This window comes from Rhipicephalus sanguineus, chromosome 4 (genome assembly GCF_013339695.2).
Source record: "Rhipicephalus sanguineus isolate Rsan-2018 chromosome 4, BIME_Rsan_1.4, whole genome shotgun sequence".
NCBI lineage: Eukaryota > Metazoa > Arthropoda > Arachnida > Ixodida > Ixodidae > Rhipicephalus > Rhipicephalus sanguineus.
The window spans coordinates 142,701,180-142,718,800 of NC_051179.1; the positions used below are offsets into that span (position 1 = coordinate 142,701,180).

Here is a 17,621-nt window from a genome sequence, read left to right on the forward strand (position 1 = left end):
TTGGAAAATTTCATTGTTTAATTTCTTTGTTTCGCGCATGACCGTCGTTGTGGCCTGTAGCAATGAAAGTGTATTGCTGCTAAGCACGTGAGTGTGGTCACATTCCTGGCATAATAATAATTGTTGGGGCTTAACATCCGAAAGCCTGGAGATGAATACGGCGGACGCCGTAGTGCAGGGCTCTTGAAATTTCGACCACCTGGGGTTCTCTAACGTGCACCTTAATTTAAGTACAGCATTTTCGCCTCCATCGAAAATGCGGCCGCCGCGACTGGGATTCGATCCAGTGACCTTCGGGTCAGCCGTCGAGCACCATAATCACTAAACCACCGCGTCAGGTTATATTCCAGGCATGGAGGAAGGAAAAAGCTATAGGGAATATTGCGCCATGCGATAAAAAGAAAGAAGGAAAGAAAGAACGAAAGAAAGGAAGAAAGAGATAGAACGAAGAAAAGAAAGAAAGAAAGAGAGAAAGAAAGAAAATAAAGGAAGAAAGAAAGTGGATATTCAGGTGTGCAGACGCCAAGCTTGGCTTGTCCCCACTTTCCCGATAGGGAAAGGGGTCCTAGCTTTTTTGTAAATGCAGGCTCAAGAATGTTTTCTGTGCAATTACACAGTAATGCGACAAGCACTACTCCTATGTCCTCAATAAATCAAAACATGATGAAAAATTTATTTAATAAAGTGAACCTATGCATGCCTCTTCTTTCATGTTCGTTCATTGCTGCGCCTGCTTTAAGGTCTTATGCTTGAAGTGCTGTACTGCATTGAACTATTTTCAGTATCAGGCTGCTCTGGTGGGCGCGCCCTACCAGAGCTCAATGCCACAGCAATGCGGTTCTATTAGGAAATTAAGCACAATGAGAAGCATGTCAGTCACTACACGCAGTCTTCGAGTTCAGCATTCTTGCCTAGGATATAGTAGGTGTGATGCAACAGATTTTGCATGTTATGAATGGGACGACCTGGTTGACGATTTCCTACTTGAGGGCTTCTCCCTTAATGTTTTGGTGGATCTTAGCTACTTCCGGCAGGCACTTGGTGGGGAATGGAACAGAATTAGTGGCCAGCAATGAATTATATTATAGAACAGAAATGCATAGAGTGTACTGCTACAGTTCTGGGTCTTTGTTTCGAATGATTACGATGCAAAAGAAATGTATCTCACGCTTTATCATCCCGCAACTGCCCAACAAGTTACAATGTACGCGGTTATGGAGGGTGGCAGATTAGTATGGCCCTTTGTTTGGGCGCGTTGTTCAATGTCTGATGAACATGTTTTTTAATGTTTTATTTCTTTTGTCTCAACCGAATGTGAACGCTGCGCCCAGTAATCTCTCTCGCTACATCGAGCCAGTAAGTTTATCTGCCGGGTCATGCGTTCTAATCACGCAATGTTCGTATAAAACACATTACCCTAAGAGGTTAGTAGCTAGTTCCTATTTTATGCATATCGTTTCAGGGGTGACTGCGTACTAAAATCAATTGCACTCGAATTTCTTTATGCACCGCGGTAGTTTATCACGTAAGGCGTTGCGCTGCTAAGCCCGAAGGCGCAGGTTTCATTGCCGGCCCCGACAGCCTCATTTTGATGGGGAGGAAATGCAAACACCGTGTGCTCAGATTTCATCATTATCATAATTTCATCATTATCATCATACTGACTACACCACTGCGGGACAAATGCGTCTCCCGTGTTTTGCCAATCACCGCGGTCCTGTTTTTGCCGCGACCAAGTTATCTTCGCAACCTAATCACTTCTGCCCACCTAACTTTCCGCATCCCACTGGCGCGCTTCCCTTTTTTTTTTGACATCCAGGGGCTATCTTGCCTTCGCGCTTCATGTCCTGTTTATGCCCATTTTTCCTTCTTGAATTCGCCTAAGATTTTCTTTACACCCGTGTGTTTCCTGACCCATCTGCTCTCTTCTTTTCCCTTAGGGTTACAACTATCATTTTTCTTTCCATCGCTCACTGCGTCGTCCTCAACTTAATTTGAACCCGCTTCCTAATACTCCAGGTTTCTGCTCCGATTAAGTTTAGGTGCACGTTAAGCAACCCCAGTTGGTCGAAAGTTATCTCGAATCCCGCACTCTGGCGTGCCTTATAATCATAACCTGGTTTTTGAAATAAAATCACAGAAATTATTTTCATTATCATTACCGAATTCCGTTCTTTTTTACAGTTGCTTAAATCATAGGCCCATCACATATTTACACCTTACCTAAGACACTTCATTTCCAGCTTCAAGGTACGTTAAAGCTGAACATTTTGACAGATTTGCCTGTCTGGTTGGCTTAATTAATTAAGACTTTCAAATTTCTCCAACCAAAAAATGGGTTTATTTTCAGACGTTTCGGAACGATCTCGACTTCTTCTTCAGGGGGAGTGACAGCGGAGGTGTCGAGGTGCAACTCTGAACTTCTCTTTCGAACCAGCTGGCAAGACAGAGGGAAGGCGCTTCTTCTTTGGTAGTGAGAGCGTTGAGGGGGTTGTGGTTGCCGCGGTTGCTGCGGTTGCGTGGAATTGATGAGCTGGGGCTGGCCGTGGACGGTTTTGCTCACTCGCGACTTTGTTTGCATTGATTTTCTTGCTGTGCTTACTCTGTGAATGCATGCTGACGGCAGGTTTCCCTTGCATCGGTTCAAGTTGCCTTCGGTGTTTTGGATGAACCACGACTCCAGTAACAGTCGTCTTTGTTGGTTAGTTTATGTTGTTAGGATTTCGTTTTTTTTCCAAGTCAATCTTATGGTCGGCATCTTTCGAGCGTTCTTCAAGGGTGTTCCCTTGTCTTGAGAGCGTCATGACGTCGTTTTTGTGCTGTTTAATTCTTTCGGTCAATTTTTTTGTTTCACCTATGTATGCGGCCTGGCAGTCGGAATATTTGATTTTGTAGATGACGCCTTTCTCTTGGTGGAAGGTCCTTGGGTTTCGGTAGAAGAAGATTTATTCTGTTGGTTGGCTTGTGTGCGACCGTTTTCTTTGTAAGCCCAAAGTGTACTGGGACGCAGGTAGTAGAAAGCTTACGTAGAAGCATTGGTGTTCAGATGTCACAAGTGCACTTTAGTAAACATTTTCAATCAAAATGGGAACTTTTCATGGTCCAACGATGAATCAGCACCAACAAAGATTCAAAATAAACATTGAATTGTGCGTTACGATTCATTCTTGGGTGCTAAAATTCTGGCGTAAAATTGTATAGGTGTGTTGACTTTTGCTGCATCGGAAACAAAGAGGTACGCAAGCTTGAAATACTGGTCACTAGTGATTGTTGTTTCATGGAAGAGTTCCCACAGGTAAAATCCTCAACCTTCACAAAACAAGTACGCCTAGCTATACCATAGTGTCTCGGCCTTTTAGGCCTGGATAGTTCTCACATTGAGTTCACCGAGGACACCAGTCGTTTCGCCTCATATACTGCCACGAAATTGGAAAGAAAAAGCGCACATGCGAATCGTCTCGGCTTAGCCTGTATATACCATGAGCACGATATACATGTGCCTTATGAACTCCCTTATCGCGTTCGAAATGAAGCACCGTTTTAATTTTTGCCTCGGTAAACACGCAAAATATGCGTATCTATCTTTATAGGCGCACTAGCAGCACAGTTTTCAAATCGTTGTATCCAACTCATCGGAACCGTGCTGTTCGCACGGTTGCGATGCGTTGCAAGGGTGCGATGCGTTTGCAAGGCTGTTCGCTCATAAGGTCTTAAATATCTTTTAATAATCAAAAGGTTTGCAGAAGTTAGGTTTCACAGATTAGTAGACAATTTGCAAATCAGGTAAAGCAGGAGAGAATTTAATACTTACGGTGTACTCCATCTGTGCATTATGGATCGTAGTGGCAATAGCAGCGAGAATCTGGTCGATGCGGGTACGAGTCTGAATGCAGGTTGGATATAGCTCGGACTCAGGTGCGTACTTGCGGAGTAAGTAGTAGGCAATGGCATTGCTGTGGAGTTAAGCAAATGTAATCTAGATATGTGCGCTATTGTTTATAATGCGATTAATTCGTTTCGAATGACACGAATCAGATAGCGCAATTTGCTTTCTTCAGCAGCATCAAGCGGAATAGATATTATCGATACAATAAGCGGGTGTGCATACAGCAGCATTCAAACAATTTCACGATTTTTCTAATATTTACTTCATGTAAAAGTTGTAATTGCGAAAATACCGCAGCGCACTATAGAGTCTGGCGCAGCACATACATTCAGAAATCTGCTAGAATGTGCGTTCGCATTAATATTAGCTTGCTTGAAACGAACTGCTTCGTCATGAGCGCTTCAGAACGCGTGAGTTGAAGCACTGTTGTTTATTGTATATAGTGGTGTACTTTGATGATCGATACTTTCGATACACATATGAGTACACATCGGCTTTACTATCGGAATTGCCATATACAGGGTGTTTCAAGAAATGTGTCCAACCTTCTAAAAAAATCAGGAAAATGCGACATTTTCTCGGGGATTTCATAATTGCTTTTTCTGTAGCGGCAGGAATCTTAAGGTAGTTAAGGACATCATTTAGGACAGTAATGAGGAAAGTTACATTAATTAATTTTTTAATTAGCTTAGTTAGGTGATTGTGTCAAATAGGAGAATTTAAGCTCTTCATGTGAGGGACCCATCCGAGCTTTGAGATTTCGAAAAAGCGTCCTCTAGTAATTGTTGTGGCGTAATGAAATTCAACGAAACGCAACAGCTTTCAACAGCGAAAGCCATCGATTTCGGTTGAATTTCATTACTTCGTAATTATTACTAGAGGCCGCATTTTCGAAATCTCAATGTTGGGATGGGTTTCTGGCACGAAAAACACCAATTCCGCAATTTGACACAGCCACCTAACTCCAAAAATTAAAAAGTTAATTAATTTAACTTTGTTAATTACTGTCTCAAGTCATGTCTCTAACCGTCTTAAGATGCCACGCTGACCCCAATATGCTTGAAGAGAAGAAGGTTCGTTTCCTCATGCGAGGAGTAAAGGAACATCTCTTCGCTGAACTTATGAGGAATCCACCGAGTACCGTCCAGGAATTCGTCTCAGAAGCCACGACCATCGAGAAGGCGCTAGAAATGCGCACCCGACAATATAATCGCCAATCAATCCAAGACAGCCCCGCTGTTCATGCGGTCGGCTCCGACGACCTGCGCGAAACAATCCGAGCGATCGTGCGACAGGAACTGCGCAAACTGTTGCCCTCACCCCAGCCTCAAGTGGACTCCATCGCAGACGTCGTTCGAGAAGAAATCCAGAAACCGCAGGGCACCCTTGAACCGCCACAGTCTCAGCCGCAAGCCTTGAGCTACGCTGCTGCAGCCCGACGCTACGCTCCTCCGTCGCGCCCGCGTCAAGACACCGCATCGACGTAGTTCCGTCGCCAGACACCGCCGCAATCATCGACGCCCTACCGCCCACCTGGCGGCCAGCACTACATCCCGAGGAAGACCGACGTTTGGCGCGCCCCTGACAACCGCCCGCTCTGCTACCACTGCGGGGAGGCCGGCCACACGTACCGCCGCTGCCAGTACCGACAGATGGGGCTACGCGGATTCGCCGTGAACGCGCCGCGCCCGCAGCCAGGCGAACGGCCTCGCGACATCGACGACTACCTCACCGGAACACAGGGGCAACAACGACGACCCTCCCGCTCGCCGTCGCCCGGCCGCTACATGTCACCGCACCGCCGGCAGTACACTGGCCCAAACCGGGGTCGGTCGCCTAGCCCGTATCCGGAAAACTAAGGGCAGCAACCGATGGAGGTGCGGTTGCTGAACGACGAAATGTTGAAGATCCTCCGCCGTCGACGACGACGCCGCGACGAAGTTCCGAGCCCCTACCGCACGCCGAACGACGTCCTGACGACGAAACTTTGCGACCCGTGGAATCAGACCTGACGACGCAACGCGGAAGCAGCGGCGCAAACCGACGTAGCCGTGACCCGACGCCGCGACGTACACGCAACGCAAGACGGCGGACTAGCGACCTCGACGTACTGTTAGACGGACACAACGTTACCGCTCTCGTCGACACTGGGGCCGACTATTCCGTCGTCAGTGGGTCATTCGCCGCGAAGTTGAGGGAAGTTAGGACTGCTTGGGAAGGTCCTGAAATCCGCACCGCTGGAGGTCATTTGATAACGCCGGCTGGAGTCTGCACAGCAAGAGTCAGCATCAGTGACCGAACCTATCCTGCGAGCTTTCTTATCCTGCAGCACTGTTCCAGGGACGTGATACTTGGGATGGACTTCCTAAGTGAACACGGTGCCGTAATAGACCTGAGATCTGAGTCAATAACACTAACCTCAGAAAAAGCGCTGCCGCCACACACGACGCCAGGAAAGCCCGCACTGAATGTGATAGAAGAGCACGTCACCATTCCGCCTCTCTTCAGCATCATCATTTCCGTCGGCACCGAAGAACACGCAGACCTTGAAGGTGTCATCGAGGGCGATCAGCACCTACTTCTCAACCGTCAGACTTGCGTCGCAAGAGGCATAGCCGAGCTGCGTGATGGCAAAGCAAAGGTAGTGCTGACAAATTTCAGCCACGAATATAGGCACCTCAACACTGGTACGACGGTCGCCTACATCCACGAATTCGTGGAATCCAGCAATGCTCTCGCCCTCTTCGATGCTATCGAGCCTGCTTCGACGAATCGACGAAACCAACCAGATTTCGACGTCAACCCAAGCCTCCCGAAGCACGAGCAAGACCAGCTAAAAACCCTGCTCCTACAATTCAAGGATTGCTTCTCGTCGTCGTCAAGAATTCGACAGACCCCAGTCGCGAAGCATCGCATCATAACAGAAGAAAGTGCCCGACCAATCCGTCAGAGCCCGTACCGAGTTTCGACGCGAGAACGCGAGGCCGTTGTGGGATGCCGTGTCGATGGAAGGACGCATCCCAACATAAAACATAACGACTGTTTATTAACGTAGTAGTAGCAGCGGGGCGAGCATAGCGACGCTGCGCTTAGTCGGGTGGCGAAGGAATGATAACCTTCGAGCTTAGCAGCTCGGGTTTATAACCGCCGCCGGTGACGTAATCCTCCGGTGACGCTGCGGTGGCGCTGTCCCTTATCGGAGGCGTGGTGCAGCATGCGGCCATGTCACGCCGAGCTGGCTAATGACGAGGCGGTGTCTGCGCCGGTTTGTGCGCAGTGTGTCGCCACATCACCCCCCCCCCCCCCGCGGAGTGCAGAGCCCTCATGGTCTGTAGAAATCTGGGAGGCGTACCAGACGTCCAGAGCGTGTTGTGAAAGGAGCGGGCTGTGACGTCGGCGTCTGTGGAGAGATGCCTGTGGATGGAGTGGCACTGCCCGGTTCGTTCGCAGCGATGTATGCGGGCTTGAGCCGGTCAATTGAGACGCGGACGTCGTTCCCGTTCAGGCGCAGAGTGAAGTTTTTGTCGTCGCGATGGACGACCAGGTAGGGTCCGCTGTAGGGTGGCTGGAAAGGCCTGCGGACGGTGTCGTCGCGGAGGAAAGCGTGCGTGCACGATGCTAGCTCCATGAACACGAACGGTGTAGGCTTGCTGTGGTGGGCTGCAGGTGACGGGCGTAAGGCGGCGATGGTGCGACGGAGCCGGGCGACGAAGTCGGTGGGATTTGACGTCGTAGTACTGGATGGCGGTGCAGCGAGAAATTCACCTGGGAGGCGGAGAGGTTCCCCGTAGACGAGCTCTGCTGGTGTAGCGTGGATGTCCGGCTTGAAGGTGGCGCGAAGACCAAGGATGACGGCTGGGATGGCCTCGAGCCAGGTTGAGTCCGGGTGGCACATAATGGCTGCCTTGAACTGTCGGTGGAAGCGCTCGATCATTCCGTTGGCGCAGGGGTGGTAACTGGTGGTCCTTAAGCGTTCAAAACCGATGGTCAGCCCGAGCAACCTGAAAAGATGCGAGTCGAACTGCCGTCCGTGGTCGGTGGTTACGCGGCGGGGGGCGCCGAAACGAGCAATCTAGCCGGTGAAGAAGGCTGACGCGACGTCTTCCGCGGTGATTCCCTCGAAGGGCCATGCCTCGGGCCATCGAGTGTACCGGTCGATGGCGGTGAGGCAGTAGCGGTAGGGTCCAGCCAGGGGGAAGGGTCCTATGATGTCGAGGTGGACGTGCTCAAACCGACCAGAGGGCTGAGGGAATGTTCCGAGCGGTGACGTGACGTGCCTCGTGACTTTAGCGCGTTGGCATTGAATGCAGGAGCGCGCCCAGGTACGACAATCCCGCTGCATGGAGGGCCAGACATAGCGGTCAGCCACGAGGCGTGTAGAGGCGCGTATGCCGGGATGGCTGAGGTTGTGGAGCTGGTTGAAAAGACCACGGCGATGGGCCAGGGGCACATAGGGCCTGCTTCGTCCTGTCGACATGTCGCAACAGATTGTGGTTGTCGACCCTGGAATGGGGACTTGTTGCAGCTGTAGTGAGGACGTGCCCTTGAGAAGTTCCTGCAGTTCGGAGTCTGTAGTCTGGGCCTCAGCGAGGACGTCCGCTGTTATCTGCACAGAGCTGATGGCTGATACACGTGAAAGCGCGTCGGCGACCACGTTGTCTTTCCCGTTGACATGTTGGATGTCGGTGCTGAACTGTGCGATGAACGAGAGTTGGTTCTGCTGTACAGGCGGGAGTTTGTCGCGACGTTGAGAGAAGGCGCAGGTAAGAGGCTTGTGGTCGGTATAGATGGTGCAATTCTGTGCTTCGAGAATATGGCGAAAGTGTTGCACTGCTTCGTATATCGCCAGAAGTTCTCTGTAGTAGGCTGGCAAAGTTGTCGGGGCGGTTGTCGTGGTTTCGTCAGCGGAACTGGCGATTGAGGGGGCTGTTTTCCGAGCTGCGAGTTTCTTGGAGAAGAACGCCAAGGGATGCCAGGTGTTGTCCACACGTTGCATGAGGGCGGCGCCGATGGCGAAACCAGATGCGTCCGTGAAGAGTCCCAAGGGAGCGTCTGGCACGGGATGGGTGAGAAGCGTGGCGGTGCAGAGGGCGGCTTTGCATTCTTCGAACGTTTTCGTTAACGTCGGTGTCCACGTAACAGATTGGTTTCCTCGTAGCCCAGTCAAAGCGTCATGGAGGGGAGCCTGGTAGTCGGCTGCGTGTGGCAAGAAACGCCTGTAGAAGTTCAGCATGCCAAGGAAACGGCGAAGGTCTTTAGCGGTGGTGGGTTGAGGGTAACTTTGCAGGTCAGAGATGCGTTCGGGCAAGGGCCGAGTTCCCTCAGATGAAACTTCGTGGCCGAGGAAACGGACGATGGAAGCGGCTAGCGTACTTTTTTGGGTATTCACGAGTAGACCGTGGTCATCGAGGCGTTGGAACAGCAGACGAAGGTGCGTGTAGTGCTCTTCGGCGTCGCGGGAAAATACCAGTATGTCATCAAGGTAAACGAAGCAGAAGTCGAGGCCGCGGACGACTTCGTCGATGAAGCGCTGAAAGGTTTGTCCAGCGTTCCTCAGGCCGAAGCTCATGAAGGGAAACTCGAACAAGCCAAAGGTAGTGATGATTGCCGTTTTCGGGACGTCATCCGGATTGACGGGTATCTGTGTGTAGGCCTTCACCAAGTCTAGCACGGAGAACACGTGGCAGCCATGAATGCGATGGGCGAAGTCCTGTATGTGGTGGACGGGGTACCTGTCCGGTATGGTGCGTGCGTTGAGGGCACGGTAGTCCCCACAGGGCCGCCAGCCTTCGCTCTTCTTTGGAACAAGGTGAAGTGGCGAGGCCCATGGACCGTCAGAGCGGCGGGCGATTCCTTCGCAGAGCATGGCCTCGAACTCTGCTGTGGCTATGCGCATGCGGTCCGGGGCGAGGCGACGGGCGCGGCAGAAAACCGGGGGGCCTGAAGTGGTCCGGATGTAGTGCACGGTGGTGTGCTGCACTTTGCGTTGCAGTCCGCTGGGGCGCGTCACTCCGGGAAATACGGCGAGGATGGCGTGGTACGGCGAATGGTTGTCAACACTGAGTACCCTGATGCTTGGCTGTTGGGCGGTCGTTCGCTGGCCTGGTGTGGAATGTCCCGTCGTCGCGTCGATGAGGAGGTCGTTGCGGCAGTCCGGAAGGAGGTTGTAGTGGGCGAGAAAGTCTGAGCCGATGATTGGCTCGGCGACGTCTGCGATGACAAAGTTCCAGTGAAGGTCACGGCGTAAGTTTCTGAGCTGGATGTGCAGGCGGAGCGAGCCGTACGTTTTGATTGTAGAGCGGTTTGCCGCGCTGAGCTCGAAAGACGTAGGCGGACGAGGACCTTGAAGATGGGATCGCGGGTAGCAGCAGATGTCGGAACCGCTGTCGACAAGGAACCGCTGCTTCGTGATTTGGTCAGTGACGAAGATGCGACGGCCTCTTGGTTGGCAGCTTGCGGCCGTCTCTACGAGCTGCCGTTGGCGTTTTCCGCATGCCCAGCGGAACAGGGTGGTCGACATTGCCGGGCTCTGTCTCCGAAGCGTCGGTGGTATTAACACGGGCGGCCGTTATTGTCGGGTTGCCGCGACGAAGTGGTGTTACGGTCGCGGCTGTGCGAGTGGCGGCGCTTGTTCATCGGAAGACCTTCACCCAGGCGTTGTTCAATGAAGGTGAGCTGCCGGTCGATGTCGTTTATACGGCGTGCAAGCTCGGTGGTGTTCAGCGGTGCGGCGACAGCCTGGATGGTGGGCGACAACTGCGGCAAGGAGACCTCGATGACGCAATCAGCGGCCTCGGCAAGTTGGCCGAGAGGTAGCGTCAGCTGAGCCCGCAGAATTGCCTGAACGTGCAGTGGAAGTCGTTGGAGCCAGAGTGATCGCAGGAAAGATTCCTGGACTTCCATGTTACCCGCGAGAGCACGCATGTGGCGGAGTAACTGCGAAGGTTTGCGCTCGGCAAGTTCTGCGGACTGAAGTTGTCGCAATTTCTGGTCTTCCGAGAGTGACAGCCGGCGGATGAGTTCGGTCTTGAGGTATTCGTACAGGTTGGCCGTTGGTGGGTTGGCGAGGATATCCCGGACCTCGTTGGCGTAGCGGGCGTCCAGGTGGGCGACGACGTAGTCGTAGCGGGTCCGGTCTTGTGTGATGCGCGCCAGGGAGAACTGGGCCTCGACTTGGGCGAACCATACCTCGGGCGAGTCCGCCCAAAATGGCGGAAGCTTGACAGAGACACGCCAGACGTCCAGGTCTGTAGCGGCCGCAGTGGTAGCAGCATCTGCGTTGACAGCGACCGTTGGAACGGAGCTTTGGGGGGCGTAGTCCACAAGAGGCTGCGCGGAATCGCCGGGCGAGTGCGGTCCGTTTTGCATGCGCTGCTGCTGTTCCTGAAGTTGCTGTTGAATTTGGTCCACTTGCTGCAGAAGAGCGGCAAGGGCTTCCGTGTCGGCCATAGCGGTGCGGTTTGTTCGGTTTCCGGGTAACCAGATGTGGGATGCCGTGTCGATGGAAGGACGCATCCCAACATAAAACATAACGACTGTTTATTAACGTAGTAGTAGCAGCGGGGCGAGCATAGCGACGCTGCGCTTAGTCGGGTGGCGAAGGAATGATAACCTCCGAGCTTAGCAGCTCGGGCTTATAACCGCCGTCGGTGACGTAAGCCTCCGGTGACGCTGCGGTGGCGCTGTCCCTTATCGGAGGCGTGGTGCAGCATGCGGCCATGTCACGCCGAGCTGGCTAATGACGAGGCGGTGTCTGCGCCGGTTTGTGCGCAGTGTGTCGCCACACCGTCAAGAAACAGGTCGACGAAATGCTACGCCACGACATCATACAGCCGTCCAAGAGTCCGTGGGCGTCACCTGTGGTGTTAGTGAGGAAGAAGGATGGAACCCTACGTTTTTGCGTCCACTATCGTCGCCTGAACAAGGTCACGAAGAAGGACGTGTACCCTCTCCCACGAATAGACGACGCCCTAGATCGACTCCACAACGCCAAGTACTTTTCGTCGATGGACCTCAAGACCGGCTACTGGCAAATCGAAGTCGACGACAGAGACCGAGAAAAGACTGCCTTCATAACACCACACGGCCTGTTCGAGTTCAAGGTCATGCCCTTTGGACTTTGCTCGGCGCCCGCGACTTTCCAACGCGTTATGTATACAGTACTGGCCAGCTTGAAGTGGCAGACGTGCCTTGTGTACTTGGACGACGTCGTTGTGTTTTCCTCAAACTTCGACGAACACCTTCGACGCCTTGAAGTTGTACTTCAAGCAATCAAGACCTCCGGATTCACCCTGAAGCCTGAAAAGTGCCGCTTCGCGTACGAGGAGCTCTTGTTTTTGGGTCATGTGATCAGCAAGAATGGTGTTCGCTCGGACCCGCGGAAAACAGCTGCCATCGCTGCCTTCCCGCCACCTACCGATAAGAAGGCCGTACGCCGTTTTCTCGGCTTGTGCGCCTACTACAGACGCTTCGTGAAGGAATTTTCACGAATAGCCCAGCCACTAACGCACCTGACGAAGACCGACGTGCCATTCAAGTGGGAAACGGCGCAAATCGAGGCATTTCAAGAACTTAAACGACGCCTTCAGATGCCTCCAATACTAGCGCATTTCGACGAAGACGCCGATACGGAAATCCACACCGACGCAAGCAGCCTAGGACTCGGCGCCGTCCTCGTGCAGAAGACTGACGGGTTGGAGAGGGTCATCAGTTATGCTAGCCGGTCGCTATCAAAGGCAGAAATCAACTATTCCACAACGGAAAAGGAGTGCCTGGCCATCATCTGGGCTACATCGAAGTTTCGCCCCTACCTCTACGGCCGGCCCTTCAAAGTTGTGAGCGACCACCACGCCTTGTGTTGGCTAGCTAACTTGAAGGACCGTTCAGGTCGCCTCGCACGGTGGAGCCAATGACTGCAAGAATTCGACATTCACGTCGTTTACAAGTCCGGAAGAAAACACTCTGACGCCGGCTGCCTGTCTCTTGCCCCCGTGGACCCGCCGCCGCAAGACGACCAGGATGATGACTACTTCTTGGGAACCATAAGTGCCGACGACTTCGCTGAACAACAGCGATCCGACCCAGAACTCAGAGGCCTTATGGAATACCTCGAGGGCAAGAACGCCGTCGTTCCGGAAGTGTTCAAGCGAGCACTGGCGCCGTTTTTCTTACGCAACGGCGTTCTACAAAAGAAGAACTTCTCGCCACATGGAGCCAAGTACCTTCTCGTGGTGCCTCCAGAATTGCGACCAGAAGTCTTCGAGGCCCTGCACGACGACCCGACAGCAGGACACCTCGGTGTTTCCCGAACGCTGGCAAGAGTACAGGAAAAGTACTACTGGCCGCGCCTTGCCGCCGACGTCACTCGCTACGTAAGGACATGCCGAGACTTTCAGCGACGCAAGACACCGCCAACAAGACCAGCGGGCTTTCTTCAGCCGATCGAGCCACCTCGGCGACCGTTCCAGCAGATCGGGATGGACCTCCTGGGGCCGTTCCCTACGTCGACTAGCGGTAATAAGTGGATAGTCGCAGCTACCGACTACCTGACCCGCTACGCCGAAACAGGGGCCCTACCTAGAGGCAGTGCTGCCGAGGTAGCGAAGTTCTTTGTGGAAGACATCGTTCTGCGTCATGGCGCCCCAGAGGTCCTCATCACCGACAGAGGTACGGCGTTTACAGCGGAGTTAACTCAGGCGACCTTGAGGTACAGCCAGACAAGCCACCGCCGGACCACTGCCTACCACCCTCAAATCAATGGCTTCACCGAGCGGCTAAATAGGACCATCGCCGACATGCTGGCCATGTACGTTGACGTGGAGCACAAGACGTGGGATGCCATCCTTCCGTACGTGACCTTCGCATACAACACCGCTGTGCAAGAAACGATGCAGATGACGCCGTACAAGTTGGTCTACGGACGGAGCCCTGCAACGACGCTCGATGCCATGTTACCAAACGTGACCGACGAGGAAAACATCGACGTGACCACCTACTTACAACGTGCCGAAGAAGCTCGACAGCTCGCCCGCCTGCGCATCAAGACCCAGCAGTACACCGACAGCCGTCGCTACAGTCTTCGACGACGCTTCGTGGAATACCAACCCGGCGACCGTGTTTGGGTCTGGACGCCGATACGCCGACGTGGGCTTAGCGAAAAACTCCTTCGGCGATATTTCGGGCCATATAAGGTTCTTCGACGCCTCGGCGCTCTTGACTATGAGGTCATCCCGGACGGCATTACGAACTCCCAGCGACGCCGCGCACGACCTGAAGTCGTCCATGTCGTGCGCCTTAAGCCGTTTTTTGCGCGTTAGCGAACCTGGGGACTCTACTTTTCCTTTGTTATTGTAATTTATTTATGTATGCACTTGTTTTTTTATCTCTCTTCTTTGCTCTTTCACAAGCATCGGGACGATGCTTTATTCATAGGGGGGCAATGCCACGCCCACTTCTTGTTTTATTTTGAATTATTCGGGTTTGACCAGCAAGGACGTTTATCAACGATCGACGCTGTCCGCAAAGCAGTGTTCGAGAAGCTTCTCGATTGTAGTTTTGTTAAGATTGCGCGCCGCCCGCGAATGTTCTTTGTCGAGAGATAATGCCGCCACCAGCGATATTGCTGGAAAGTTCGATAGCGCCTGTATAAAAGCCGACGTGCTTGACCGCTTGTCAGTTGATCGACGGACGACGTCCTGTTCGCCGCTATCATTGTACAGAGTGCATTGTCATTGTACAGAGTGTATCATTGTACAGAGTTCTCATTTTCCGGCCACAAGTTCGGCCAAATAAACAGTTTCATCCTGCAAACGCCGACTGCTGTCTTCGTCGACGTCACGACCACGTGACAATATACAATCTAGTTTTACCTGCACTAGTTCAAATGTTATCTACATGCTCGAATGTTCACATTGTCAAAAACGGTACATTGGCGAAACGGGACAACCTGTTAATGTTAGATTAAACGGGCATCGCGTGGACACAGCGAAGAAGTTACCCAAAGCAGTGGCTTAGCATTTTAATGTAGCAGGTCACAACTTCGAATATCTCAAACTGTACATACTTCAGTCAAACTTCGGGTCCCCGAGAGACAGAAAATATAGTCATACCTTATTCACAAGTTCAATACACTCCAGCCAGCAGGTATTAACGTTTCTAAGGGGGCTCTTGAATCTATTCGGTATGGTACATACACAGTGAAAACCAATGAGAGTTAAGTCCTTCTAAGAATATCGAACCTACTATTGTTAAGCTGCCACGCGCTTCCACTGACAGTCATTCAGCGAAACGTATACCCTCCCGTCTCCCGCCCCCCTAGCCCCCGCTTTTTGTTTCTTTTTTCTGCGTTCCTTATGACTCACCCAGTCGTCATGGTGGCATCTCCCCCCCTCCCCCCACACCTTCTCCCTTCTGGTGGTGAGTGCACGAAGCATATACACACGATAGCTAAGGAAATCACTTCCAGCCTTGAAGAAGACAAGTCCACTTGTCGAAACGAAAAAGGCTCGAGCACCCACTCCCTGTTTACGGATTTTTTCATCGCAGCTTCCATCTTCCACTTCCTGCCGTTTTTTGGATATATTGTAGAAGGAACACATGAAAAAAGAGATTTGTCCAGAAGCTGTTTTCACTTCCTCAATAACTGCACTCGATTAGTTGGAGAAAAACTATTCTACCAGGCGACTTTTTAAAGATCTCTTCTAATCACAACATAAAAAAAAAACAGGTTTAAGCTGTATCGCTAAGCGTAGTGACATATAATGAGCGGGAAGCCTATTTGTGGTGTGCCGTGACGTTGTATACCAATATTCTCGTATTTCAAGTGCGGCACTTGAAATGCCCACATGACTTCCGTTATAATCCAGGGTGTCATAAATCTTTGAAGCAAAGCGATACCTCATGACGCGAAACGAAATACGCATTTACAAGTGGACCCCGCACATGCTCTGACACACCTTTAAGTGGTGTATTTGATTCATATGTAATCATTGCTTCCAGTAGCTCTCCGAGAAGCGTTGCGGTTCGTTCAGCCCCGTACGTAGTATACTATGTTGCGTGGACTAAGGAAAATATTCCATATCTTACCTCTCGTATACAACAAAATCTTCATCCTCGATTGCAGGAGCTTTGTGGAATGGATTTATCTGGAATAAGAAAATTATATTTTAGTGTCGGTGCAAGAATTCCAACATCTGTATCCAAGTGGAGGTATTTTTGGCACCATAATATATTTTTCAGAGTATGTTTTCTTGTCGAATACAATTTCTTTCATGAAAGCGCTGCTTATAGGAAACGTTCATTGGGCTATACTTCGCGCACACATGTATCTTTTGTGACGCCTACACGTTGCGTGCAGTAACTTTTACCGTAGTTGAAGACTGGCACTAGTTCTCGGTCAAAATTCTTTCATTGGGTGCAAATACAATTGTCAGCCTCGCAATCGATCATGCAGAGATGAAACGATCAACAAAACCATCGGTATCTTTCACTGAAAAACCTCTGCTAGGCAACTCCGTGACAGGACGCAAGACATATTATCAAGCACACACTGTAAAACCACTGCAACTGTAACGCTTGTACAAAAAGTAATACCACTTGTTCGTTCACAATTCACAGAGCAATTCGTAAACGATAGCCTATTTAAGGGTTGTTAGTTTTGTACGATATACCAAAAAGCGTGCTAAATCGCTCCGGTGGCGCCATCCACAACAATAACAATACTTTCAGCACAGACGCTTGTCGTGGCAAGTTACAAACTGCACGCAAGAAACCACACGGAAATGGCACATTTTAGCATGACAAGGTGAGTCGCTTATATATTTGCACATTGAGATCAATTTATCGCATTACAATTCGCAAATGTCGCGACTGGAAGCGCTGTTTATAATGCTGCTTCTTTTTTGAAACCAATGCTTAATGTTCCAATTTAGCTCTAGCAAAAGAGGAAACGTCAGTTTTGGAAACAGCTCCCAGAATGCAAAGCACAACCTCCGTAACCCAAACTGAACATATTTAACCCGTCGCGGCAGACCTTTAGGTATTCATCGCTGTAATGCTCCTTTTTGTATGCGTCCAGATTCTTGGTCTTCAACTCAATGCCCACATGTTTCGCCAGCGCTCGCACAAAGTTGCAGGGAGGACATGATAGTATGTTGTACAGAGTTATGGTCATGACGCAGATAAAATGTACGAGCGATCCTCTTCTCACGTGAAAGGGACTGCGAATGGTGTGAGACAGTCGCGACAAAAGATATTTAAAGATTTCATTTAGAGAGAGGCCGCCGGTGCGCCATCCGGATTGCAACGTCAGCAGCGGCCTGGAAAACGAGGCCTGGAAAAGCGCAGGAGGCACGGCGCAGCTCACGTATGCCAGTAGCAGAGCTCCATTGAGCAAAAAAGAACACCTGTATAGCTGTATTTTCTGGAGCTGTGGAATTCACACACAAAAACCCCCCGTTTATAGGTATGTACTGGTACAGAGCACAGTAATTGTGCTAAGCAGAGGAAGTGAAATTCACTGAACTCGGGTCATAAAACCAGTGTCCGGCGATAAAATCGTACGTGCAATACTGTTTTGCCATGGCGCAGAAACAGCCCATAGAGGTATAAGAGAGCTATTTTCACAGGAAACTCCCGCTACGGTTGAGTGAAAGATAACGGCTGCTCATATAGACTTTGCTGAACAATTTATTTTGGAAAGTGTTCTAGATAGCGCTACAGGGATAATTGGAATCGA

General features: G+C 51.2%; 1 protein-coding gene across 1 annotated transcript in view; it reads right to left on the minus strand.

Annotated features, from left to right (window-relative positions):
* LOC119391656 (glutathione S-transferase 1-like) overlaps positions 1-17,057 on the minus strand; it is a 45,710-nt gene extending 28,653 nt beyond the window's left edge. The window contains exons 1-3 of the mRNA XM_037659322.1: positions 16,917-17,057; positions 15,971-16,029; positions 3,812-3,953 (exon numbers count right to left, since the gene is read on the minus strand). Of these exons, the coding sequence (XP_037515250.1) occupies positions 3,812-3,953; positions 15,971-16,029; positions 16,917-17,057 (342 nt within the window). The remainder of the gene's footprint in view (positions 1-3,811; positions 3,954-15,970; positions 16,030-16,916) is intronic.
* Between the last annotated feature and the right edge of the window lie 564 nt (positions 17,058-17,621).